We start from the raw sequence: 27,927 nt of genomic DNA, 5'->3' as shown, positions 1-27,927 counted from the left end.
AAAGCTTCTTTATTTGGCTAGAAATGGAAATGCATTCTGCTTGTAAGAATTACCTTAGTAGCTTTCAGAAATTAAAAACTCAGATTCTGTAATTAGGAATTCTAATGTTTGAATTTAGCAGTGATTAGTAATTTAATATCTTTATTAGCTATTTTTAGTTTTCTTTTTTGAATTCTGTATGTAATATTTATATATCAATTTGTATATGTAACATGGCCATATATATGAATTATTTTCATATGTAAGTAAAAAATGCTTTCAAATACACCCTAAGATATACTGTATCCTTCAAAGAAAAAAAAGAAGTAATTTATTCTGCATTTGGTAATTTTTTTCTTTCTGAATTATTGCCAAGGCAGACCATAAAGTTAAAAATTTTCTAGAATTTTGATGAGTTTTGTTATAATTTAATATTTCTTATAAAATATTGAATAAATAAATCAAACTTATGAATAATTACTAATAAATATTTATTTATAAGGAATGATTTGGATAAAAATTGTTCAACTTTCTTTAAATGAGTGGGGCTCTTATACATTTTTGGTGCTACAATTAACAAATCAAGTTTTGCTAATCTATAATAAGTCATGTCTCTAAATATCTTTATGAAGAATAATAAGGAATGAGTATTTGTTATAATGTTTTCTTTTAGATATATAGTAATACATTTTGTTTAGTAAAATACCTCTAAATCTTTTTCTCCCTCCATAATGTGTAAATTTTAATTAATTAATTAATTAATTATTTTAATGTGTAAATTTTAAATGGCTGTAGGATCCTGGTAGACTGAATAAAGATGAGTCTAGGAGGTATCTAAATCCCTTTAAATATAATTAAATTACAAAATTGAGTTCATATTGAAGAATTTATTTTGATATTGATGGTTATATTTATGGTTTAAAAATGTCTTAGTGATTCTTAACAGATGTTAAAAATATGTGAATTAAGACGTGTGACATTTTCTTTTTCATCCTGATATGTTCTCTCATTTGTATCACAGCTGCTTCTGATGACAGATGTTACAGATATGCAGATTGTGCCAGCTGTACTGCCAATACAAATGGGTGCCAGTGGTGCGATGACAAGAAATGCATTTCATCAAACAGTAACTGCAGTATGGTTAGTATTTATGGGTAAATGATGTTGTAGCTAACATGCTACTTCATAATCGTTAGCTTACCATTTAGTACCACTGTACAAAATAGCACTTTCCTTATCAAGATATTTAGAAGGGGGAAGGGTGAAATAGGGGTATGAGATTAAGAGATACAAACTACTATGTATAAAATTGATAAGCAACAAGGATATATTGTCCAGCGCAGGGAGTTATAGCCATTGGTTTGTAAGAATGTTAAATGGAGTATATAATCTTTAAAAATGTTGAATCACTATGTTGCACACCTGAAGCTAATTCAATATGGTAAACCAACTATACTTCAAAAAAAAAAAGAGATTTAGAAAGTATGTAGGAAATCACCTACTTCCTGGTATGTTGTAAATTCAGCCTGTAGCTCCTTGCTCATATTTGTCAGTCTAGATTCCATTTTGAATCTGGAAACTTTTACTTCTTTTCATAAATAAGGTTGGGAAAATCCTTTCAAAAATTGTTTTTAAGAAAAGACTGTAGCTATAAACATTGTCTTCTGTGCTGATGAAAATAGGATTATATAAGGATTATATTATATAAGTCATTTCCGTGAGATTCTTGTCAGACATGCATTAACAGTGGTGTGGTTTAGGTTTTGTTTATACACTTTGTGTGCGAGTTTAATCTGAAGTATTGACAGTGGTAGTTTTCCTTTTATCTGTCTTTAGATCTCTGGTTCTCTGAGGCAATATTGTCCCCCGGAGGGACGTTTGGCAATGCGTATTTTTTGGGTTGTCACAACTATGGGGCTGCTACTGGCATCTACTGTGGAGAAAGCCAGGGATGCTGCTAAACATCCTACAATGAATGAACAGCCCTCCCACAAAAAATAATTGTCTGGCTCAAAATTTCACTAGTGATGAGGTTGAGAACCCTATTATAGATAAGAGTATTGAAAAAATAATAAAATTAGTATTGATGATAGATTAAAATGGATTAAGAGCAGCAAAAATTAACCTTTTAAGTGGGTAGCATCAAAATGTCCCATATTTTTTAGAGGATGTCAACAAGTTGAAGGAAAAAAATTTTTAAAGTATTAACAATTATGTTTAGTAGGGTTAAAGATTCTCTTATTGGAGTATAGCTTAAATAACTAAATAGTGTACAGACAGATTTTCAACTAAATACATATTATTTTTTATTTTTCTGAATTTTTATTAATCAAGAAAACTATCCACTTGTTTTTCAAGATACCAGGCAGAAGTAAAAGGTAAAGAAAAGGGAATTTGAAAACTAAGTAATAAGTTTTTATTTTATCATCTAAAATTTTTCTTTAGTAACCAGTCATATTTCAAAATACTTAGTTGTATGATTCTATTCTAAAATAATATTTAAAACTTAAAATGAAGGAAAATATTGAATTATTGACTAATCAGATTGAACCCTTTTGTTTTCATACATACTGTGTTGGTGTATACTTTTCAGTGATATGAATTGCTGTAATGATAATAGATACCTCAATTTTATTTGAGTTTTAATGTTAATATGACATGACTCACTTTGAAAATTTGAATTATTTTTTATACTTGCATAATATTCATCTAATGGGAGTTACATTAGTGAATAATGTGGAAGTAGGAGGTAAGTAAAATAAAGTATAGGAATAAGGGACTAAAATGGAGAACGTTATTAGATAAAAATTGCAAGCAGATTTTACTTAAAAATTTGTTCGGTAACTGAGTTAATTTGTGTTTAGACATTTACACTATATGAAAATACACATATCTCAAAAATTGTATTATGCAAATTGTTATCAAGTGTTCATTTTTAAAAGTGGCCTTTTGCTTTAGAGTTATTTTTGATAATGATGTGTTAACAAGGAAAGTACTGGGTGAGATAGTATAAGTGAGCAGATGGTACTCACTTGTAATTTAGACTTTGATGTAATATGTCTTTTGGATGGTTTTATCAGAATGTCTGATGATTAAGCTAAACCAAATGCTAATGGATACAGAAAGGTCTATGAGATTTTAGTGTAAATGATGTCCACTGAGATTCTATTTCATTATTTAGTCATAGTTACTGCAAGTTGCATATTTTGTGCTCTAATAGCTCCAATAACCTTACTTCTTACAGATTTTCATTTTAAATTTACATCTAAATATAGTAGGATGAAGATGAGTAGAGTAATGGTTATGCTTCACAGTCTGTTTATTAATGTACATCTGGTTCATTAGGCCAAAAAATGCCAGCCATGTTTCAAAGTAACAGTCAGCTTTCTTCCATCATTGAATAAATTGGCCCTGTGTGTGACTGAAATATAATTTCATCTTTTGTACTGTTTCAGTATCAATAAATGATTATACTGTTCTTTTTTTTTTAAATAAATTTATTTTTGGCTGCAGTGGGTCTTCGTTGCTGTGCGCAGGCTTTCTCTAGTTGCGGCGAGCAGTGGCTACTCTTTGTTGTGCTGTGTGTGCTTCTCATTGCAGTGGCTTCTCTTGTTGCAGAGCACGGGCTCTGGGTGCACGGGCTTCAGTAGTTGTGGCATGCAGGCTTATTAGTTGTGGCTCACGGGCTAAGAGTGCAGGCTCGGTAGTTGTGGTGCACGGGCTTAGTTGCTCCGTGGCATGTGGGATCTTCTGGACCAGGGCTTGAACCTGTGTCCCCTGCATTGGCAGGCGGATTCTTAACCACTACGCCACCAGGGAAGTCCCAATTACACCGTTCTTAATGAAGAGCAGTTGAGTTATTTGGATGGTGACTCTGATGTTACCATTGTTATTCTAAAGATTGGCATTAAGCTGTTACTCTTTCTCTTATTCTAACATGTTGTTTAGCCATTCTCTTGTCTTTTTTATAGGTTATTTTATTTATCAGATGATTCAAGTAAATTTATTTTTAGTTAACAGATGTTTGGAACTATAATAATTGTATAGAATAATACTAAGATTTATATACTATATGAGAACAAAAAGCTATGAATCAGAAAAACAACATTAAGAAAATTTATATGTTCTTAATGAAAACGTGATGGTTGAATAAGAGTTGCAATGTAATTTGGGTTTTAAAAAAATATTTCTTCTGCGATTATTTTAGGATGAGTAAGATAAACATTAGTATCTATGTACTTTTTTTCTTTTCTTTTTTTTTTTTTTGTGGTACGTGGGCCTCTCACTGTTGTGGCCTCTCCGGTTGTGGAGCACAGGCTCCGGACGCGCAGGCTCAGCGGCCATGGCTCACGGGCCCAGCCGCTCCGCGGCATGTGGGATCTTCCCGGACCAGGGCACGAACCCATGTCCCCTGCATCGGCAGGCGGACTCTCAACCACTGCACCACCAGGGAAGCCCCTATCAATGTACTTTTAATCTGTGACCTTATAGTATATGCAATTTGCTCTAAAGAAATTAACATCTTTGAAATGGAGGTGACCGCAATGTATTTTATGTTGGAAAGTATAGTAGTTTATAAATAAATATTTGATGGGTGACATTTTAAAGTATATATCTAAGAGGATAAAAATTGCTTCAACCATTTTTATATATGGGCGAGTTATAAGCAAATTTTAACTGTTAAGTTTTTTGGTTGAAGAGAACTATTTAACACCCTTACATGAGAAAGCCTGAGGTAAGTATGTCTGCTTACTGAAATAAAAGGGGCCTCAGGGTGCAGCATGTGTTTTTTCCTTTTTGTTTTTTTCTCAAAAAAGAGTAACAGGAAGAGTTGAGCCCAAAATTTTAGAATTTGATTTTCATTATCATAGATGCTAAAAATATTATGTGAAATATTGAAACTTGGTATGTGCAGGGAACTCACACCAAAGTTTCTATGTTGCCTTTTTTTTCTTTTTTAACCTTTAACCTCTTAGAGCTGGAATTAGTTGAAATATGATAGTTGTATAATAGGACTGATCAAAATGTAACTTTTGCAGGTTCTTTTCAACCTACATTATGGAAATGTGACAGATACATACAGGAGAAACATCAATTAACCAAAACCATTATTTAATGTCTGTGGAAGTAAAATTAGTTTGAGTTATTGAGAAAATAATTTATCTTTTTAAATTTTATTGGATTTTGATAAAACATCTCTTTAAGTTTTTCTACTCATCATTTCTACTTCATTCCCAAGTATCTGTATGATAGTTTTATTATGACTAGAATTCTTTCATGTGATCAGAGAGAAATGACTTTGTGCATTGGCTTTATTTATTGAATTGGAAACCTGTTATCAGATTCAATAGAATAGGTTTTCATTACATGGTTTCTGTTTCAAATTGTGTAATTTGCACATTTTTCCAGTAAGCACACATTCTAATTCGAAGAACTTTGTTTAAATAAAGAAATGAGTAAGAGAAATTCTGATTCAGTACAATTGGATTTGGTGTTAGAAATCTGTATTGTAAAGCTCACCAGGTGACTTATATGTACACTGAAGTTTAAGAGTCATTGCTGTACAAAGGTGAAAAATAACATGCTTTATCTTTTAATTTTCTAGTCTGTGAAAAACTATACCAAATGTCATGTGAGAAATGAGCAGATTTGTAACAAACTTACCAGCTGTAAAAGCTGTTCACTAAACTTGAATTGCCAGTGGGATCAGAGACAACAGGAGTGCCAGGCTTTACCAGGTAAAGATTTCAATTGGGTAAATGAGTTTTATAGTCCACAGATGAATGCCATTATAGTAAAGAACGTTTAGTAAGAATATTCCATTTTCTAAAATTAAATCAGTAGCAAATAAACAATAATATTGGAGTAATGATAGCAGTGTTTCTACAAGAAAAGTTTGTATGTTCATTTCTAATTCTTTTCAGATGTTCAAGGTTTCTTGTATTTATTATGCTATTGACTTGATCAGAATACTGTTCAATTAAAAAATTATGTCTTAAAAACATAGAAAATAAAAAGTATTCAGACTAGTATCCAGATCTAGCAATGTTAACATTTTAGCATATTGGATTTATTTTTTAAGTGCCCTTTATTTTTTAAATTTCAGGAACTGTTTTTTACTGACTGCTTTTTTGTTACAAATTGAAACATTTATGGTAATTGTTATATGATTTAATGAGAACCTAAGTTCTGCAAACCAGAGCAAAACTCATTTTATTTATTTTTTAAAAAATAATTAATTAATTAATTAGGTTGTGCCAGGTCTTAGTTGTGGCAAGCAGGCTCCTTAATTGTGTCTCGCCAGCTCCTTAGTTGCAGCATGTGTACTCCTTAGTTGCGGCTTGCCAGCTCCTTAGTTGTGGCATGTGAACTCTTAGTTGTGGCATGCATATGGGATCTAGTTTCCAGGCCGCCTGCATTGGAAGTGTGGGGTCTTAACAACTGTGCCACCAGGGAAGTCCCAAAACTCATTAAAAAGAAATTTCAATTTAATTTTTATAGCTAACACTCTTCTTAGTGGACCCTAAGTACTCTTTCTTTCAAATATGAAAGAAAAAAGCAGAAAATTGAAAACTTGTATAGATATTTAACCAGTTCCATTTTCTTATTATACAGATAAACTGAGACACACTGGTTATGTGACTTGCTTCAAAGTGCCTGACTTGTAAATGGCAGAGGGGACTAATAACTGGGAGTTCTATTTCTGTTCAGTTTTTTGCCTGTTTCTATATCATGATTTTTTTTTTAAAATTCTTTCATAGAAAAATTTTCTGAACCTATGTAGTTCTAGAAAGTGTTGGAAAATTCCATCACAGGATTTAAGTCTTTCTTATATAAGTTCATGTAAGAAAATAAAAATTAGATTGCCTTTAAAAGTACGATTGAGGTTTTGGAATTTTCTCTATGTGCTGACTTTTGAAGCTTTTAAATAGTGATATATGCATGTGTATTCACTTTGAGTAAATTAGAGAATATTAATGCAGTAGGCAGGATTTGAGAAGCATTAGTGATATGACACTAAACTTGAAAGTAATGATTTCTAAGTGTTAAAATCTAAAAATAACATGTAGATCAGAAGAAATACTTATAAAGTCTCTTTAAAAAGACAAAGAAAATGCTAGACTAAAATAAGATTTGACTGAAGGAATATATATATGTTTAAAGGAATATTACTCAATAAGAAGGGAATTAGATTACCAGTGGAAATTTGGAAAAATAATAATGAAGTTTTATTTGGTAGTACCCATCTATTCATTGCTTGGGAAAATATTTTGGTTTGGTATAAGGGTTCTACTTGACCAGGCTATTATTTTGGAGAATAATAAATAGAATAAAATATTTTATTATGTACTAACTTACCTTGTCCTGTGTTCATATTTACTAAGAACCAGCTTGGTATATATATAGTTTGGTTTCCATTCAGCTTGTCTCAAGGAAGTAAATGCTCTAAATGGAGGGCCCAGTCTGTATAGTAGTTGCACTTTTCCATGAAAATTTGTGAATTGCATTTTTCCCATTGATCTCATATAAAATTGGCAATTTGAATTTGTCTAACTAAACTTATTGAAAAAATTAACTGCTATCCTTTTAACTCTAAAGCTGAGTTAATGCTCAATACTATGGAAGCCTAAAACATCAAAGCATTTGGGTCAGTGCTATAATTTAGTTTAGCCTCAAAGGCCCATGCATTGTTTGCATTTGTATGACTTATCAACCAGGTATTTTTGATCTTATAAAAAAAAAAGCGACAGGCAAAACTAATGTAAATCCTTCCTTGATTTAGTAAGGAAAGAAACAGCCGAAGTTTAACCAAAACTTTTGCACTCTTTCCTTAAAGTGATTTGGTACTTTAGATTTCAGAAGACAAGGAAGATTGCTATATGTGTAGCCTGAAAATGAAAACAGACGTGTTTGAAAGTCTTATTAAATGACTCCAATTTATTGAGGGGTTACTGTGTTCCAAGCACCGTGTGTTATTCTCATTACTTAGTTTAACAGGACAGCAGTTATTAAAGAACCAGAGTACCCTGTAATACTAAGATATTATTTGCTTTTGTGATTCTCATTCTGTTATAGGTTTGCTATGTAAATAGTTTTCCAAAGGGTACATAATACGTGATTCCAATAGATTGAATGTAGATGCAGATACGAGAATACAGTTATATTAAACCAATACTAAAGAGATTTGCAAAAATATTTATAAAACAATGCCACACTTTTCACTATTTTGGTTTTTGGAGACTATAATTAAAAAATTAAATATGCTATTTATTTTAAGTTGTTATATTTTTCCCCAACATTTTATTATGAAAAATTTCAAACATAGAAAAACTGAGAAAATTGTAGAGAGGATACCCAATACCCTCACCCTAGATTCTATGATGCACATTTTCCTCTGCTTTATTCCTGATCTCTGTGCCTATCCATGCCCTATTTATTTATCAACCCATGTCAATTTTTTGATGCCAGGGACCTGATTTGAACTGCTCCTAAGGAGAAAATTTGATGGTACATCTTCTTCAAGCCTATAATAGCATAAAGGGACAAGACATCCCAGAAACTGGAGAAATGTGTTTGTAATAAAAATTTAAATTTTAAATGAATAAGTATATTTTTAAAAGATCAGTTTTTATTTTTAATATGATCAAACCCAATAGATATAAAATGCATAAGGGAAAAAATATGTGGAGTTCTCAATTTTTAAGAGTTAAAGGGGTCTTGAGACCAGAATATTTGAGAATTGCTGCTTTATAATAATTCCATAAAGATTGTATTAATGCGTCCAAGGCTGAAAGGGCAAGAGGCACTGATATATTTAGTGATGTGGAAACTAAAATGTAGTGAAACTTCATAGATCGGTGTGTTAATAAAACACTGCAATGTTAATTAATGCACACTAGAGCATAACTTTATATTGTATTTATAAATCCATGTTTTAGAAAATAGGCACTGTTTTAAGTTCAATTTGGACCCTAAGGATAAACCACTGTTACTGAATGGTATGTTTAAACTTTCGAAAGACCTGAATGACTGTGTAAAAATAAATACTAGAAAGCAAAGCTTATAGCTTCTTTACTATACGTAAATGAAATGAGACGTCTCGCCCCACAGTTATAATTAAAGAATCAAAGAACCAAGCTTATATCAAAATCGTACACCTGGGCTATGGAAATTAGATTTAGAGGACAATTAGCTACACTTGTAGGATAACTTTGAAATTGCTTTTGTTATGTGCTGGTTATTTTTCTATTAAAGTGATCTTGTATTATATAAATTGCACTTTGGGACATAAGTGCAGTAGTGATTTTACTTGCTGAGAAACCATATGCCAGTACACTAGGTTTACACAGAAAGCCTAACAGTCAACACAGTTTAACAGATGTTATAGAGCCATAGCTTTTCTTATGTTTAAGAATTAAAGAAAAAATTAGGATCTTCTTATTCTTCATCAAACTACTAGACACATTTAGTTTGGTATGTTATAGTGATATATTTAAATTTTTATTGTTAAAATTATTTAAACAAATACCGAAGTTGTATTTAGAATTCTAAAATAATTGAAAAATACACATGCTTTTGGTAATCTAAAAATAAGATATAATTTTTTTTTTGACTAGCTCATCTTTGTGGAGAAGGATGGAATCATATCGGGGATGCTTGTCTTAGAATTAATTCCAGTAGAGAAAACTATGACAATGCAAAACTTTATTGCTATAATCTTAGTGGAAATCTTGCTTCATTAACAACCTCGAAAGAAGTAGAATTTGTACTGGATGAAATACAGAAGTATACGCAACAGGTAACAACTATACTTGTTTTTATTATGGAAATATGCTGATAATCCTGTAACCATTGGCAATGGTTCCTTCAGCCTCTTTTTGTTTTTTAATACATTATTTTTACTAAATCGTCGAAGTAAAAGTGTAGAACTGATTTCTTTGGTAATAAAGTTTTCTAAATTACTCATCTCATGTTTTGCTCAGTAAACCATTGCATTATCTTACCAAGAAGACATCTCATATGATCCTTTAAATATACTTTAAAACTTGTGCATATAATTTAAGAATTTGTTTTGTAGTGTAATAATTTTGGGATGTCCCTTATAATTAGAACACTAGACCAACACATTGGCTATATTTGTATATATGTATCTTTGTGTGTGTGTTCTGTGGGTTAAGTTTTTGAATTATACTATTTTCCTAGGTATAGATTTGCTTGAAATAATATACAAATAGTTAGCAGGACTTAAACTGATTTTTAAAGTACATGGGAGATTTGGAACATACAGCATTTGGGAACAGTTTCAATTTCCTAGAGAGTTGGTCCATAGAAAATGGAATATTTCCTTGGAAATAATGTCAAATATCGTTTTATAAGAAATTTTTAATAGGAACTCACAGTATTTTCTGTTCTTGGGATGTTAAAATACAGTCAACTCTTAAGAACATATTAAGTTGGAGATTTGGAAATAATTTACTAAATATTGTTTTGAAATATCTTATTTAGATACTTACTTGAAATGTCTTGAGGACATTTTTAAAAATTGAGGTATATTTGATGTGTTGTTTCAGGTAGACAACATAATGATTTTATATTTGTAATATTGTGATATATATTGTTTTTGGATGTTTTTTTTAGGTTCCACATGTAAGTGAGATCATTTTCTTTCTCTCTCTGACTCATTTCACTTAGCATAATGCCCTCAAGAGCCATCCGTGTTGTTGCAAATGGCAAGATTTCAGTACCCTGTGATCTCACTTCTGTGTTGAATTTAAAACAAAGAAACAAGAATACACATGAAAAAACAAAAAACCAAGCTCAAAGATACAAAGAACAGATTGGTAGTTGTCAGAGGCAAGGGTGGAGGGTGGGCTAAATGGGTGAAGGGGGTCAAAAGGTACAGACTTACAGTTATAAAATAAACAAGCCATGGGGCTGCAATTCATGGCATGGTGACTATAGGTAATAATACTGTATTATGTATTTGAAACGTGCTAGGAGAGTGGATCTTAAAAATCCTCATCACAAGGAAACTGTGTATGGTGACAGATGTTAAGTAGATTTATGTGGTGATCATTCCACAATATATACAAATATTGAATCATTATTTTGTATACCTGAAAATAATATAATGTTATATGTCAATTATACGTCAATTAAAGAAAAGAAAAAGTATAGTCAACTCTTAAGTTGTAGGAGATTTAGAAATAATTTACTAAATCTAATTTAAAATACCTTATTTAGTTCATATACATACTTGAAATATACTAAGATAATATAAACTGTCATAGCATCATTGAAGATTTTTGTATTTTGTGTCAAAATAAAATTAGAGCTCAATATAGATCAGGTAAGTGATAAAGCTAAACAATAATAAATACCTCAGATCTGAGGTGTGTACAAGATTTGGCCAATGTTTAAGATACACACACACACACATAGACACCCTGTGGTAAATAATCCACAAAGTGGCATGATTTCTACAAATAATGGAGATACGGCTATAATTCAACAATTCTTTGAAAACTATATTAGATCTCAATGACTTTTTTTGACCTTAGGTTATGGCTTTTATTGGACAAGGGTCTGTTGGTGCTACAGAACTCCACTCTGCAGTGCAGTGGATATGGTTTTGGCTTGAAAACTTTTCAGAGCAAAGATTACCAATTGCTTGCTATTGAAACAGTTAAGTAATACTTCCTTGGTATAGCTGATTTTTAAGCAGCATCGAGGACAGCGTATCAAAATGATGGAGAGCATGCAGTGTGGACATACTGCTTACCTCCACAGCTTAGTAGCAAGTTAGCCTCCTCAGTTTATGTTCCTCATCTGTAAACTGGGATATAGTAATCATAGCTACCTTATATGTTTATTGTGAAAAATAAATGAGGTATTGTATGCAAAGAGCATAGATACATTTTATTTCTTAGTGTTTACCAAAGTTATCATTATTATTGTTTGCATTTTAAAGATTATTTTTGTATGTCTGTTTCCATTACTGCTGTAACTACTATTTCCAAGAATCGTTAATTAGATAATGAATTCTTAAGTAACTAAATGAATTTATTTGATGAATAGTTAATAATATTGATATTGACTGTAGAAAAATATTTGCCCCAGAATAGTGTTTTAATTTTTCCACTTTACAAAGCCTTCCTCCACCCACCCCCACTAATTATACTAGGACCTTTTCCTTCTTAAGATCATTTCTGATTTATGCTAAAGAATAGGAATATATGTTACTGATTTTCCTTTTGCTAACAACAGGGGAACAAGCATCTGATTTTTAAAAAGTGATATAAGAACAGTTTTGTATAAATGTTAAAAAATTAGAGGGACTTAAACAACTCTTTTGAAATGTTTGTATGAACATTCAGTTCATTACTATTGCCTGCCATAATTTTTGTGGTGGTATTAGTGTGTGTATTTCTCATGAGTATTGATACAGATAATTTAATTTCTAATGCCATTTTATATCTGTAGAGTCAAAGCCCTCCCCCATTAATAAAATTGATAAATTTATTATACCTCCAGTTTTTATAAATATTCAAAAGTTTTACGTGGATATCACATTGTGATACTTGGCTGTCAAACATTTGTTATATGCTTGATATTAATGGGGAAAAGAAAAACTATAATAATTAAATTTGTATGAAAAATTGATCTGTAAAATCATTTTTGTGTGAACTGAAGCTGTATTTCTGGGAAGGATGGGCTAATCTTCATTCATTTAGTACAAATTTATTGAGCACCTTCATTGTACTTGGCAGTCTACTGCTTGCTGAGAATACAGAGATCAAAAACAATCACTGTTGTTAAAGAGCTTATGGGGGAGAAATACAAACACAGTTATACCAAAGTGTGATAATTGCAATGATAGATGCACGCAGGGTGATGTATGAAGGTAGAGGATGGATACCTGACCAGTAACGTGGACTTAAGGAGTTTCCTAGAGTAATGCTGTAGTTAATTATTGCAGGACTTTGAATTGGCCAGCGCATGAAGATATTTGTAAGGAGGTCAGAGAAGTGCCTCTGTTTTTTCTCTTAATTTGCCTTGTTTGAGAGCTACCAGCCTTATGGTTGAGGATAAGATGCAAGTGGTGTCATCTAGGAGAGATCTGTTGATTTTTAAAAAATATTTTAGAAAATATTGACAGGGTGTTATTTGTAAAGTTTTATTTTTAGTCATATGGAGCATACAACATAATTTAAGATCTATTTATATTCTTGTACTACCAAGAGCTTCATTTCTTTAATTACAAAATTGAGATTCAGTTATCAATGAACATTTGGAAATTAGTTCTACTGAATATGTATAACTTATAAAGAGCATCTTATTGGTAGATCCACATTCTTTGAGTTTTAGAAAGTACTAGTGTTTGGCATTTGAGCTCTATTGCTATTTTCCTTGTTTAAAATACATTATTTTTAGTTTTTACATTTTAAACTTGAAATATGCTATTTTAGAAGTTTCATATTTCAAGATTTCTTACATAAGTTGCTCACTTTTTCTTATGATTATACAGTAGGTCCTTATTAGTTATCTATTTTATATATAGTAGTGTGTATATGCTTATGATTATAAGTCATAAAGATTAGACCAACAATTATTTCGGATGTATGATGAACTTAGATTCAGTAGTTTGTGGCATAGCCTGCCCTGTAAATGAAGAATGTTTTATTTCATTAGAAATATGAGCTTTAGCAAAATTTCAAAGGTGGAATTTTCTGCAAGGTGACATTCCGCTAAGCATATCTTTATATAAAATGAATTATATCCTGAGTCATTGCAGTTGTATAAACTTAAGGTAACCTTTCTGTAGCAAATAAAGATTGACAAATTCATGCACTTTAAACAGGTATCCTAGATCAAATGATCATTTACTTATCAGAAATGGCTAATGAAATGTTGCAATGATTTATGGTGTGCTGCAGTAAATTTTCATAATATAGTAATTTATCTTTCATTCTTCAACTGCCTGTCCAGTTCATTTACTGCGTAATAGTTACTTTAAATGTTTTATCAACTGCTTATTTTTCTGTTCCTCTCCTCTTCCTTGCAGATTCTTATCATGATGATTTAGAGAATAATATTTCATTTTAAATGACTTGTTTTTACTATAGATAGTTTGGAAATATAGACAGAGTTGCTGTAATGTGAAGCACAGTCATTAATCTGAAATAGCTATGTTGGATTGATTCCTGTTGTTATTATCCAGAACTATAAAAATGTTATAGCTTTTTTGTTATCAAAATATCTTTGAGAATAAGTATGAAATATATGATGATCACAAGGCAAAGCAGCATGTGTATTTTTATAATTAGAAACATTATTTATTAAGCACTATCTCTGTCTCAGGAATTGGATTTTGGAAAATAAGCATCTCTGTTCTAATGGCCTTGCTTAGGAAAATTTGTTGACTACCTACTATGTGTACAGTACTCTACTTAGGTGATATGAGATCTACTGTTATAATGAATATTCATAATATTTTAATTTCATTTAAGATATATTTGTTGAGTATTTTCTGTGTGAAAATTGTTATATTTATACACTATAAATTTCTAGGTCTACGGGTTCTTTATAAGCTCTCTAGGACCATTTGTACAACATATTTAGAATAAATACTGGATTTATATATCTTATTTCTATATTGTTAAAGACTCAAGTGGAGGGACATATTTTTCTCTATCCTGACAATAATGTTAAAAAAAAAAAAAAGATGATGTGGAGTTTTGAAGCTACTTCACATTATAATATTATTAGCTTGGTAACTGAGAACATAAATTATTATTATGTATATTTAAGGTAGAAATGTTTAGGAATGATGTCAGCAAGGTGATAGAATGGGAGTTTGCAGCACTCATTCCCTCACAGAAACATTGATTTGAACACTCATCCATATACAAAATACCTTTACAAAAGCTAAGGAGTCCAGGTAAGAGATTATAGCACCGGGTTGGGGGCGGTGGGGGGAACACAGAAATAAGAAAACACTCATTGAAGATGGTAGAAAGGACAGTTTCACATTACCTGCGTCATCCTTCCCCTAAGCCTGCACGGTCCAGGAAGCACGGTGAGAAAGGGTGAGAAATACCCTCTGCAAAGGGGAAGGAGAATGAAATGAGCACCGATTTTGCTTTGGACCCTACTTCCAGGCCTGCTCTAGTGAACCCCGGTGCCTGGATGATCCCTGTGGACCCAGGCGCCAGGCATATCCCAGTGCCACACTGGCTCCTGTGGCCTCAGGCTGCAGGCTGGCACCCACAGACTCAGCCTCCAGGCTAGTCCCCCATATCCCTAGGAAACAGGAGACCTAGGATCCACACCCTCCCCATTAGACCCCAGCACTGGGCTGGCCTGTAGAGACCCAGGGTCAGGCTCATCCCAGTGGACTCAGGCTTCAGGCCCTCCCCTATGATCCCAGGTACCAGGCCCACCCCCATGGACTTAGGCGTCAGAAGACTCAGGACCAGGCTTGCCCCAGTGGACCCTGGTACCAGGCTAGCCCCTGCAGCCTCATGACCATACTTGATGGCCCAGGTGCCCGGCTTGCCCCAGCACCAGTCTATAGGATTCAGGCTCATGGCCTGATCCAGTGCCAGGTAAGCCCTGTGGATCCATGCTCCTGGGTGGCTCCCACAGTTCCAGGCTCCAAACTGGCCCATGGACCAGGCTGCAGGCCTGCCACTGTGGACCAGGTTCCAGGCTCACCACTTTGTACTCAGTTACCAGTCCTACCCCAGTGGATCCTTGTGCCAGACTGGCCCTTCAGACCTAGGATCCAGGCCTGCACCCACAGACTCAGGCTCCAGGCTTGCCCTCGTGGAAAAGAGAAAGCGGCAGAAAGTTCATTTAAAGGAATAATTACAGGAAACTTCCCAAATATGGATAGGGAAAAGAACATCCAGATCCATAAATCCCAAAGAACCTCAAATAGATTAAACATAACGAGACTTTCACCAAGACACATTATAATAACCCCAAATAAATCCAAGCATTTATGCTCAATTGATGTTTGACAGAGGTGCCAAGAACACACGATGGGAAAAGGACAATCTCTTCAATGAATAATGCTGGCTATTCTTATGCAGAAGAATGGAAGTAGATCCTTATCTTACACCATATTAAAAAATCAATTCAAAATGGATTAAAGACTTACACACATTAAGACTCGAAACTGTAAAACTACAAGAGGAAAACACAAGAAAAAATCTCAACATTGGTCAGGGCAATGATTTTTTGGATGTGACCCCAAAAGCACAAACAACAAGAGCAAATATAGATAAATGAGATTGTGTCAAACTAGTAAGATTCTGCATAGCAAAGGAGATAATCAAGAGTGAAGAGACAGGGCTTCCCTGGTGGCACAGTGGTTAAGAATCCGCCTGCCAATGCAGGGGACACAGGTTCGAGCCCTGGTCTGGGAAGATCCCACATGCCACGGAGCAACTAAGCCCATGCACCATAACTACTGAGCCTGCGCTCTAGAGCTCATGAGCCACAATAACTGAGCTCACGTACCGCAACTACTGAAGCCCATGCTCCGCAGCAAGAGAAGCCACCGCAATGAGAAGCCCGCACATTGCAATGAAGAGTAGCCCCTGCTAGCTGCAACTAGAGCAAGCCTGCTCACAGCAACGAAGACCCAACATAGCCAAAAATAGATTAAAAAAAAAAAAAGAAAGAGTGAAGAGACAACCTATGGAATGGGAGAGAATGTAAACCATACATCTAATAAAGATTTAATGTTCAAAATGTATAAAGAACTCAAATAATTCAACAGAAAATAAATAACCCAGTTAAAAAATGGGCAAAGGACATAGAAATTTTTCAAAGAAGACATAAAAATGGCCAGCCAGATATATGATGAAAAGCTCAACAGCAGTAATCATCAGAAAAATGCAAATCAAAACCAATTGAGATATCACCTCACACCTGTTAGAATGGCTGTTATGAAAAAGATAAGAGGTGGGCTTCCCTGGTGGCACAGTGGTTGAGAGTCCGCCTGCCGATGCAGGGGACACGGGTTCGTGCCCTGGTCCGGGAGGATCCCACGTGATGCGGAGCGGCTGGGCCCGTGAGCCATGGCCGCTGAGCCTGCACGTCTGGAGCCTGTGCTCCGCAACGGGAGAAGCCACAACAGTGTGAGAGGCTCGCATGCCGCAAAAAAAAAAAAAAAAAAAGAGGTAACATATATTGGCAAAGATGAGGAGAACAGGAACTCTTGTATACTGTTGGTGGGAATGTAAGCAGTATAGTCAATTTGGAAAATGGTGTGGAGTTTCCTCAAAAAATGAGAACTATCATATGACCCAGCAGTCCCATGTCTAGGTATATATCCAAAGGAAATTAAGTCAGTATCTTGAAGAGATATCTGCACTTCTGTGTTCATTACAGCATTATTCACAATAGCCAAGCTATGGACACAACTTAAGTGTCCATCAATGGATACATGGATGTATAAAGAAAAAATATATATATACACATATGGGTATGTTAATTAGCTTGATTGTGATAATCATTTCATAACGTGTACATATACCAAAAAAAAATCATACACCTTATATAGGTATAATTTTCATTTGTCAATTATACCTCAAGAAAGCTAGAAAAAATGAAAAATAAAATCTCAAAAAGAAAAGCATAACTCTAAAGCGGAAACAAGGAAAGAAAAAGAGGTGTTCATAATCTAAAAAATTTTGTAAAGAGAGTACCTTGGACCAAGAATATATCATTATTTTTTCAGTCTCATTAGAATAATATATTTTAAAATTGAGTAATGATTAAAATAAGGTATATAAATACAGCATATATTTTGTTTCTAAGCGACTTTTGAAATATCATTGAGAGCACTAAGAAAGTTTACTTTGATGGCATTTGTCAACCTCTGTTAATTAAATTTAGACATCAGGGTCAAAGATTTTATTAGTTTTCTTGATCTCTTTAATAATGAAAGTAGATGACATTAATTTATCTAAAACTGCACTAAAGTCCTTGTGTACTAGTAGAGGTCTGAACTAGGAGAGAGGCCCTTCTTCCTAGTCCTTTGTGAACCTGTTGTGAAGTCTTCACTCAGCCTTTATATACTGTTCATTGATTTTGTTTTCTGTTTTCTCACAGTGCATAAAATGTCAATTTAGCTTTAGATTCTTAACTCCACAACTGATTAGATTGGTAGTAACAGTAGTAATAGTAGCTGCAGCAGAAGTAGCAGTAACAGTAGCAGCAACACAATATGTTAAGTTTTTTTAATGATCTTCCCTCGTAAGATAGGTATTTATATCAGATATCACCATTTTATAGAAGAGGAAACTGAGGTTCACGAGGGCTAAAGAAATGACCCCAGTCATGTCACTAAACACAAAATATGTTTTAAACATAGTGTTCTATTATACATAATTCTCCAAGATGTGCTGGAATTGTTAATTATCCTTAGTACTCGAAGTCCTTAGAAAGGCAGTTCTATATATTTTCAAATGTAATTTTTAATGGTAATGAACTGTTTGCTAAGGAATATGATGCAGGATTTTTACAGCTCACTTTTTTAAAATGTCCCTTTTGCTATTGTTTACAGAAAGTATCACCTTGGGTAGGCTTACGCAAGATCAATATATCCTACTGGGGATGGGAAGACATGTCACCATTTACAAACACAACACTACAGTGGCTTCCTGGTGAACCCAATGATTCTGGGTTCTGTGCGTATCTAGAAAGGGCAGCCGTGGCAGGCTTAAAAGCTAATCCTTGTACCTCTATGGCAGATGGTCTTGTCTGTGAAAAACCTGTTGGTAAGTAGTCCAGTAAACTAGTATTCTTTAAAAATATGTTTCCAACCCTTCTTCCCACTACCCTCTTCCATGGTGTGATGCTATGTAGGCCTGAAATAACTTTCACCATCTTTTTATGATGCTGATTTCAATATATATTTTATCTTTATTCACATTCCCCACTTACTATTAGTGACCTCAGCCTTAACTTATGAAAATATCAAAATTGTATTGTTTTATACAATCTTTATTTCTTGGTTAAAATAGTGAGATTATGAACATATGGTTGTAGTTACAGTATAGTAATAATCTGTTCTTAATATTTTAATGTGTTTTACTTTTATAATAATAGTCTTTGTAAGAAAGATTTATCATTAAGATCAACAACTAATTTAGAATCATTTTAATCTTACAGATCTATTATTTCAGTTGGCAAATGAAGAGAAACCTTGCTGTTCCATCTTTTGAAATGGGTTTTTGTTAAGTGAGAAAGGAATATTGAATTCTTTTCTCTTTTTTTAAATACTATATTTTGTATTGCAGAAGAATATACATAACATAAAATTTATAATTTTAACCATTTTTCCCTTCAGTGTTTTTGAGATATAATTGACTTTTTAAAACATTTTTTAAGTATAGAGTTCACTGTCATTAAGCATAGCCACATTGTTGTTAATCTATCAACACTATCCATCTCCAGAACTTTTTCATCTTCCCAAACTGAAACTCCATATCCATTACACAGTAACTCCCCACTCATCCCTCCTCCAGCCCCTGACAGCCGCCTTCCACTTCCTGTCTCTATGAGTTTGACTGCTCTAAGTATCTCATATAAGTGGAATCGTAAGGTGTTTGTCCATTTGTGACTGGCTTATTTCTCTTAGCATAATGTCTTCCAAGTTCACCCATGTTGTAACATATGTCAGAATTTCATTCCTGTTTAAACATGAATAATTATCCATTGTATATATATACCACATTTTGTTTATCCATTCATATATTGATGGACACTTGTTGCTTCCACCTACTGACTATTGTGAATAATGATGCTATGAACGTGGGTGTACAAATATCTGTTCCAATTCCTGCCTTCATGTCTTCTAGGTATGTAGCCAGAAGTGGAATTGCTGTATCATATGGTAATTCTGTGTTTAATTTTTTGAGGAATTGCCATACTGTTTGCTATGGAAGCCTCACCATTTTAACATTTCCACAAGTAGTGTACAGGCTTCCAATTTCTCCACATCCTTGCCAACATTTAAAAAAATAGTCATCCGAATGGGTGTGATAAATATTACATTTTATGTAAAAATTTTATAGTAAACTGTTTTATTTTTGTTTGTTGCTTTGATAAAGTGTGGAATGTTTATAGAATTATGGCTAGCTAGAAAAGTAAATAATGTTAGTGTACATAATATTTAGCCAATGGATAGAAAAACCTAGGTCATGTATTACATTTCTATTAAAAAATTTTAAATTATACAATTTTATGTACTTTGTAAACGATTAAAAATTTCCAAAGTATTATAAATTTCAAATTAGATGATAAATTTAAGAAGTATTGACATGTCATCTTCATTCTCATTTACCTTATCATACAATTTTAACTGTAATTTTTATCCCACACTTGGCTTAATTGAAACATTCCCTAAACAACAAAATGAACGAAACTCGTATACTTGTGATAGAAAGCAGTTAACAAATAAAATAATTATATTTGCTGATGTATTCCAGTTAGTCCAAATCAAAATGCAAGGCCTTGCAAAAAGCCATGCTCTTTAAGGACGTCGTGTTCCAACTGTACCAGCAACGGAATGGAGTGTATGTGGTGCAGCAGCACGAAGCGATGCGTTGACTCGAATGCCTACATAATCTCTTTTCCATATGGACAGTGTCTGGAGTGGCAGACTGCCACCTGCTCTCGTAAGTATTTCTCTAGAGTCCCTTTTTGTTTAACTGCAACATAAATCACTTTTCTGTGATGGACAGAGAAATTGAACATTTGAGGAAGTTTAAAAAAATGAGAAAAAATATTGTCACTAGTTATAATTAAAATTGCTAGTTACAAGTAAAAGCTAGTTTTAAAACCTCTTAATGCTGTAACCCTGATTTACCTTATACCGTCATTTTGAATTCCCCTGAGTCTATTACCCTGCTATGAGCATTTTGCCACATTTGTGTTCCCCTGAACTCTGAGCGTGTGTTGAAAACAGAGTAACACTTCATGAAAGTGCTCACTTCAGAAGGATCGCATTGCTTCGTTGTGCTTCTTTAGTGTCCTTTAATCTAGCACAGTTCCTGTGTCGTCTTTTTTTATAACTGTGATTTTTTTTTTTTTAAGAACCTACACCAGTTGTTTTGTAGGTTTCCCAACTTGGATTTGTCTAATTGTTTCCTCATGGTTAGATTAAAAGTTAAGTAGTTTTTTGGCAAGGATATATCAGTGGTGGTATATTTGCTACAAATGCAAGATGTATAATCTTGGCGTCACATGGGAAGTTGTGTCATCAGGCCAGTACTGAACTTACTGTGGGTTGTGCTTCGGGGGAAGACCCTGCCTCTTGCTGGTCTCATGTTTTATAAGGACTATAGAATGAGGAAGCACCTGACAGTCTGTGTTACTAGGTACTGTGTAGTTATGAGGCAGCATGGTCATCCAGTTATAAGCCCTTCTCGCTCAGATGAGTGCCCTCATTTAGAGGCAGCTGCTTAAGCCAATACAGGTGGAGGCTAACTGTCTCTTCCAGACCTTACATTACTCCCAGGGAGGATGTGTCCTTCCCCTAGGGACCCAACCAAATCCACGTTTGTTCCATGTCGGGCACCAGTGTTGCTTGAAGAGCTGGGACAAAGTGGTAATTGCCACAGTGTAGGCTAGAGCTTGCAGGCTGTAGCTGTTGTGTGCATTTATTCTTCCAGGCTCTTGGCATCAAGTGGAGAGGTGTTCCTGGGATGGGTATGGCTGGACCTGTTATGGGTTGAGCTCCCTGTTGCTATCCCATTTTAGGAATTTTGATAAGGAAGGGGGACGTACGTGATCAAGTGTGTGACAAGGGGGTGTTGCAGGCATAAAATGGTCTTGTTAGCACAGAAGACGTCTTATAACTAGGAGCCAGCTGCTGAGGAAGGTTGAAATACCAGTCCTGGAGACTCATGGGGAGTTGAGACATTGCTCAGCTTCTCCTGCCTTGATTGTTGTGTTTGTTTCACAAAAGATTATATACGTATGACCCACTTAGATAAAGTTGAAAATAGGCAAAACTATGCTATATTGTTTAGGAATGAATTTTTTAGGTAGAACTGTAGGGTAAGGTAAAAAGTTATTCTTATAAATGTCAGATAGTGGATGCTGCTGGAAAAGATTTGTGGTGCTGATTAGGAAAAGGGTACAAAGGAGGCAATGTCCTGCTTCTAGGCTGCATGCAGGTACAGAGTATTCATTTAAAATAATTTATTAGTATCACATTTTTCTTTATGTACTTCTATGTATGTGTGTTATATTTCACAATACAAAAAGGCCAAAAGGTAGGGAAAAAGGAACTTGGAAAGTCTCCAAGCTCTTAAACTTTTAAGAACTTTCTAAAAATTATTTAGAGTTAAGTCTAAGTTGTCTTCTCCATTCACAAATCTTTCTTATATTCCATTCTTTTCATTTGTTCATCTTCTGGAAAATAGTCTTCAGTAATTCTTTCCAAATAAATTTGTGACTAGTAAACTTTTTGAGTCTTTGCATGTCTAAAAGTGCATTTTTCATGTTCACTTGAATGATTAAATGCCTGGGTGTGGAGTTCTAAATAAGTTGTTTCCTTAGAAGGTCTAGCATTAAGTGTTGTGGATAAGAATTTTCATGCCAATCTAATTTTCATTCTTTTGTGGGACATCTTTTTTTTTCCTTTCCTTGAGAGCTTTTAAGACTATTCTCTTTATCCTTGGCATTCAAAAATTTGCAGTTTATTTGAGTTCAGTTTTACAGTAGTTGATGTGGATTTCAAAAATGGATTCTCATTCGCTCTTAATTTGGAGAGTAGTTTTCCATCATCTGCTAAAAATGTTCCTTAATGTCAAATTATTTGTTTTCTTCTATTTACTCTTATTGGAAATCTTAAAATAGTCATTGGAATTTTTGGATATATATCAATATCTCTTGTTTTTGCCTTTTTTTATTGGAGTATAGTTGATTTACAATATTGTGTTAGTTTCAGGTATATAGCAAAGTGATTCAGTTATATATATATATATATATACATATATATATATTCTTTTTTCATATTATTTTCCATTATAGGTTATTATAAGATATTGACTATAGTTCCCTGTGCTGTATAGTAAATCCTTGTTGCTTATCTATTTTATGTATAGTAGTTTGTATCTGTTAATCCCATACTCCTAATTTATTCCCCCCCACCCCCCCTTTCCTCTTTGGTAACCGTAAGTTTGTTTTCTATGTCTGTGATTCTGTTTTGTATATAGATTCGTTTTTTTTTAGATTCTACATATAAGTGATATCATATAATATTTGTCTTTCTCTGTCTGACTTAATATGATAATCTCTAGGTCCATCCATGTTGCTGCATATGGCAATATTTCATTCTTTATTTATGACACCACATCTTCTTAAGCCAGTCATCCAGTCATCTCTTTATGGGCACTTGGGTTTTTTCCATGTCTTAGCTGTTGTAAATAGTGTTGCTATGAACATTGGAATGCATGTATCTTTTCAGATTAGTGTTTTTGTCTTTTCTGAGTATATGCCCAGGAGTGGGATTGCTGGATCATATGGTAGCTCTGTTTTTAGTTTTTAAGGAACCTCCATACTGTTTTCCATAGTGGCTGCACCAATTTACATTCCCGTCAACAGTGTAGGAGGGTTTCCTTTTCTCCACTCCCTCTCCAGCATTTATTATTTGTAGACTTTTTGATGATAACCTTTCTGACCAGTGTGAGGTAATACCTCATTGTGGCTTTGACTTGCATTTCTCTGATGATTAGTGATGTTGAGTATCTCTTCATGTGCCTTTTGGCCATCTCTATGTCTTCTTTGGAGAGATGTCTATTTAGGTCTTATGCCCATTTTTTGATTGGGTTGTTTGTTTTTTTGTTATTGAGTTATATGAGTTGTCTGTATATTTTAGATATTAACCCCTTGTTGGTCACATTGTTTGCACATATTTTCTCCCATTCCATAGGTTGTCTTCATTTTGTTGATGATTTCCTTTGCTGGGCAAAATCTTTTAAGTTTGACTAGGTCCCATTTGTTTATTTTTGCTTTTAATTCTTTTGCACTGGGGGACTGACCTAAGAAAACATTGATATGATTTACGTCAGAGAATGTTTTGCCTATGTTCTCTTCTAGAAGTTTTATGGTGTCATGTTTATCTTTAGGTTTTTAAACAATTTTGAGTTTATTTTTATATGTGGTGTGAGGGATTTTTCTAATTTCATGGATTTACATGTAGCTGTTCAGGTTTTCCAGCACCACTTGTTGAAGGGACTGTCTTTTCTCCATTGTGTATTCTTGACTCCTTTGTTGTAGATTAATTGGCTGTAGGTGTGTGAATTTATTTCTGGGCTCTCTATTCTGTTCCATTGATCCATATGTCTGTTTTTGTGCCAGTACCATGCTGTTTTGATTACTGTAGCTTTGTAGTATTGTCTGAAGTCTGAGAAGGTCATGCTTCCAGCTTTGTTCTTTGTCCTCAGGATTGCTTTGGCAATTCTGGATCTTTTGTGGTTCAGTATGAATTTTAAGATTATTTGTTCTAGTTCTGTTAAAAATGCCATGCATATTTTGATAGGGATTGCATTAAATTTATAGATTGGTTTGGGTGATGTGGTCATTTTAACAGTATTAATTCTTCCAATCTAAAGACATGGGATATCTTTTCACTTCTTTGAATCATCTTCAGTTTCCTTTTCAGTGTTCTATAGTTTTCAGTGTATAGGTCTTTCACCTCCTTGGTTAAGTTTATTCCTAGGTATTTTAGTTTTTTGATGTGATTTTAAACAAGATTGGTTTTTCACTTTCACTTTCTGATATTTCATTGTTAGTGTAAAGAAACGCAACAGATTTCTATATGTTAATCTTGTATCCTGCTTCCTTGCTGAATTCATTTATTAATTCTAATAGTCTTTGTATGGAGTCTTTAGGGTTCTCTCTCTATATAGCATATACTGTCATCTGCAAATAATGACAGTTTTATGTCTTTCTTTCCAATTCTTGTCTGATTGCTGTGGCTAGGGCTTCTAGTACTATGTTGAGTAGAAGTGGTGAAAGTGAGCATACTTGTCTTGTTCCTGAATTTAGTGAGAAGGCTTTCAGCTTTTCAGCATTGAATATTATTTTGGCTTTTGGTTTGTTGTAAATGGCTTTTATTATGTTGGAATATGTTCTTTCTATACCCAGTTTAGTGAGAGTCTTTATCATGAATTGATGTTGAATTTTATCAAATGCTTTTTCTGCGTGTAATGAAATGATCATGTGGTTTTTGTCTTTCCTTTTGTTGATCGGGTGTATCACATTGATTGACTTGTGTATGTTGAACCATCCTTGCCACCCTGGAATGAATCCAACTTGATCATGGTGTATGATTCATTTTATGTATTGTTGGATTCAGTTTTCTATTTTTTTGAGGATTTTCTCATCTATAGTCATCAAAGATATTGGCCTGTAATTTTCTTTTTTTGTAATGTCTTTGTCTGGTTTTGGTATCAGAGTGATGGTGGCTTCATAGAATGACTTTGGGAGTGTCCCTTCCCTTCATTCTTTTGGAATGGTTTGAAGAGGATGGGTATAAATTCTTCTTTGAATGTTTGGTAGACTTCCCCAGTGAAGCTGTCTGGTGCTGGACTTTAGTTTGCAGGGAGTTTTTGTTTTGTTTTGTTTTGTTTTTACAGATTCTATTTTACTTCTAGTGATCAGTCTATTCAAATTATCTGTTTCTTCTTGCCTCAAATTTGGTAGGCTGTGTATTTCTAGAAACTTTTCCATTTCATGTAGGGTGTCCAGTTTGTTGGCACATAACTCTTCATATTTTTATGCCTTTTTCTTTTATTCTCTTATGACTTTTTGCATTTCTGTAGTGTCAGTTGTTACTTCTCCCCTTTCACTTCTTATTTTGTTTATTTGGGTCCTCTCTCTTTTCTTACTGGTGAGCCTGGCTAGAGATTTTCAATTCTATCTTTGTGAAAAACCAGCTGTTGGTTTTATTGATCTTTTCTATTGTTTTTTGATTTCTATTTTATTTACTTCCTCTCTGATCTTTATTTCCTTCCTTCTGCTGACTATAGGTTTTGTTTATTCTTCTTCTAATTCTTTTAGGTGGTAGGTTAGGTTGTTTATTTGAGATTTTTCTTGTGTCTTGAGGAAGGCCTGTATTGCTATGAACTTCCCTATTAGGACTGCTTTTGCTGCCTCTCATGGATTTTGTCAGTGTGTTTTTATTGTCATTTGTCTTGAGGTATTTTCTGATTTCCTCTTTGATTTCATCATTGACCCATTGGTTTTTTTAATAGCATGCTTTTTAGTCTTCGTGTGATCCTTTTTCCCCCATTTTTCTTTCTGTGGTTGATTTCTAGTTTCATACCATTGTGGTCAGAAAAGATGCTTGAAGTAATTTCTATCCTGTTAAATTTGTTGAGGCTTGTTTTGTATACTAGTATGTGGTCTATTCTAGAGAATGTTCTATGTGTGCTTGAAAACAATGTGTATTTTGGTCTTTTTGGATGTAGTGTCCTGTAGATATCAATTAAGGCCAACTGTTCTATTGTGTCATTTAGGGTCTCTGTTGCCTTATTGATTTTCTTTCTGGAAGATCTGTCCGTTAATATCAGTGGGGTGTTAAAAATCTCCTACCATCTTTATTTTTCTCTTACTTTCTGACTTTATGTCTCTTAGTATTTGTTTTATGTACTTAGGTGCTTGTATATTGGGTGCATATATATATTAATGAGTATGATGTCCTCTTCTTGTATTGATCCCTTTGTCATTATATAGTGTCCTTCTTTGTCTTTATGGACTTTCTTTTAAAGTATTTCTTGTCTGATGTGAGCATTGCTATCTCCACTTTCTTGTTGTTTCCATTTGCATGAAACATTTTTTTCCATCCCCTCACTTTCAATCAATATGTGTCTATATGCCGTAAAGTGAGTCTCTTGTAGGCAGCATATTGTAGGTTCTTGTTTTTTAATCCAATCTGCCATTCTGTGTCTGTTGATTGGAGTATTTATTCCATTGACATTTCAGCTAATTATTGATAAATATGTATTTATTGCCATTTTAAACCTTGTTTTCTAGTTGATTTTATAGTACTTCTGTGTTCATTTCTTCTTTATATTTTTCTATTTGTGATTTGATGGTTTCCTTTTGTATTATGTTGTTTCTTTTTCTTTTTTGTGAATCTACTATATGTTTTTAATTTGTGATTATTCAGGTTTTGAAGTATGTTAACCCATAACTACATCTGTTTGCTTTAGACGTAGTCATGTAAGTTCAAACACATTCTAAAAAATCTATAGTTTTGTACTCCCCTCCCCCACATTTTGTGATTTTGACGTTCTATCTTACATCTTCTTGTTTATCCTTTTGCTGTTAATTGTAGTTATAATCACTTCTAAAAATTTTTTTGATTGTTTTTAAATTTATGTACTGGCTTATTTAAGTGATCAATCCTGTTATATTTTTGTCTTTCCTATTGTGATTTTCCCTTTCCTATAGATTCTTGCTTCTTTTCTATTTAGAGAAGGGCTTTCAATATTTCTTTTAGGTTATGTTTAGTATTGCTATATTCTTCTTGTTTTTGCTTGTCTGGGGAACTCTTTATCTCTTCTTTTATTCTAAATGATAAGCTTGCTGGGTAGAGTATCCTAGGTTGCTGGATTTTCCCTTGCAGGAAGTTCAGTTAGGTGGCAGCTGTCAGCACTGGTCTGTCTGCACAGATAGCTAGGAAGCCAGCAGGTGCATGCTCTTTCTGAGCAGAGTCCAGGCTCCTCCCAGCTTGCAGGGGGGCTTTTCAGGGCAAGGACCTGCCCATGTGTACCCTCCCTCCTTCGCAGATTTCTCCCACAGGCCTTGGATCTGTCCTGATGCCTTTTTTTTTTTTCTGTCCTACCAAGTTACTTGGGGATCTTCCTTACAGCTTTGGTGGTATAAGAGATCTTCTGCCAATTTCCAGTTAGT

At 33.8% G+C, this 27,927-nt stretch overlaps 1 protein-coding gene across 8 annotated transcripts in view; it reads left to right on the top strand.

The window, feature by feature from the left end:
- Positions 1 to 27,927, top strand: part of ATRNL1 (attractin like 1) — a 696,391-nt gene that overhangs the window by 131,423 nt on the left and 537,041 nt on the right. For all 8 annotated transcript variants that reach the window (XR_013824301.1, XR_013824302.1, XR_013824303.1 and 5 more), the window contains exons 13-17: positions 1,001 to 1,119; positions 5,585 to 5,717; positions 9,597 to 9,778; positions 18,560 to 18,773; positions 20,487 to 20,675. Coding sequence is in view for 3 of the 8 variants with exons in the window: in XM_079900307.1 (XP_079756433.1) it covers positions 1,001 to 1,119; positions 5,585 to 5,717; positions 9,597 to 9,778; positions 18,560 to 18,773; positions 20,487 to 20,675 (837 nt within the window). In the remaining 5 variants the exon portion in view is untranslated. The remainder of the gene's footprint in view (positions 1 to 1,000; positions 1,120 to 5,584; positions 5,718 to 9,596; positions 9,779 to 18,559; positions 18,774 to 20,486; positions 20,676 to 27,927) is intronic.

The sequence above is a fragment of the Stenella coeruleoalba genome (assembly GCF_951394435.1).
Source record: "Stenella coeruleoalba genome assembly, chromosome: 16".
NCBI classification, from domain to species: Eukaryota; Metazoa; Chordata; class Mammalia; order Artiodactyla; family Delphinidae; genus Stenella; species Stenella coeruleoalba.
This window is presented reverse-complemented; position numbering and strand designations above follow the sequence as displayed.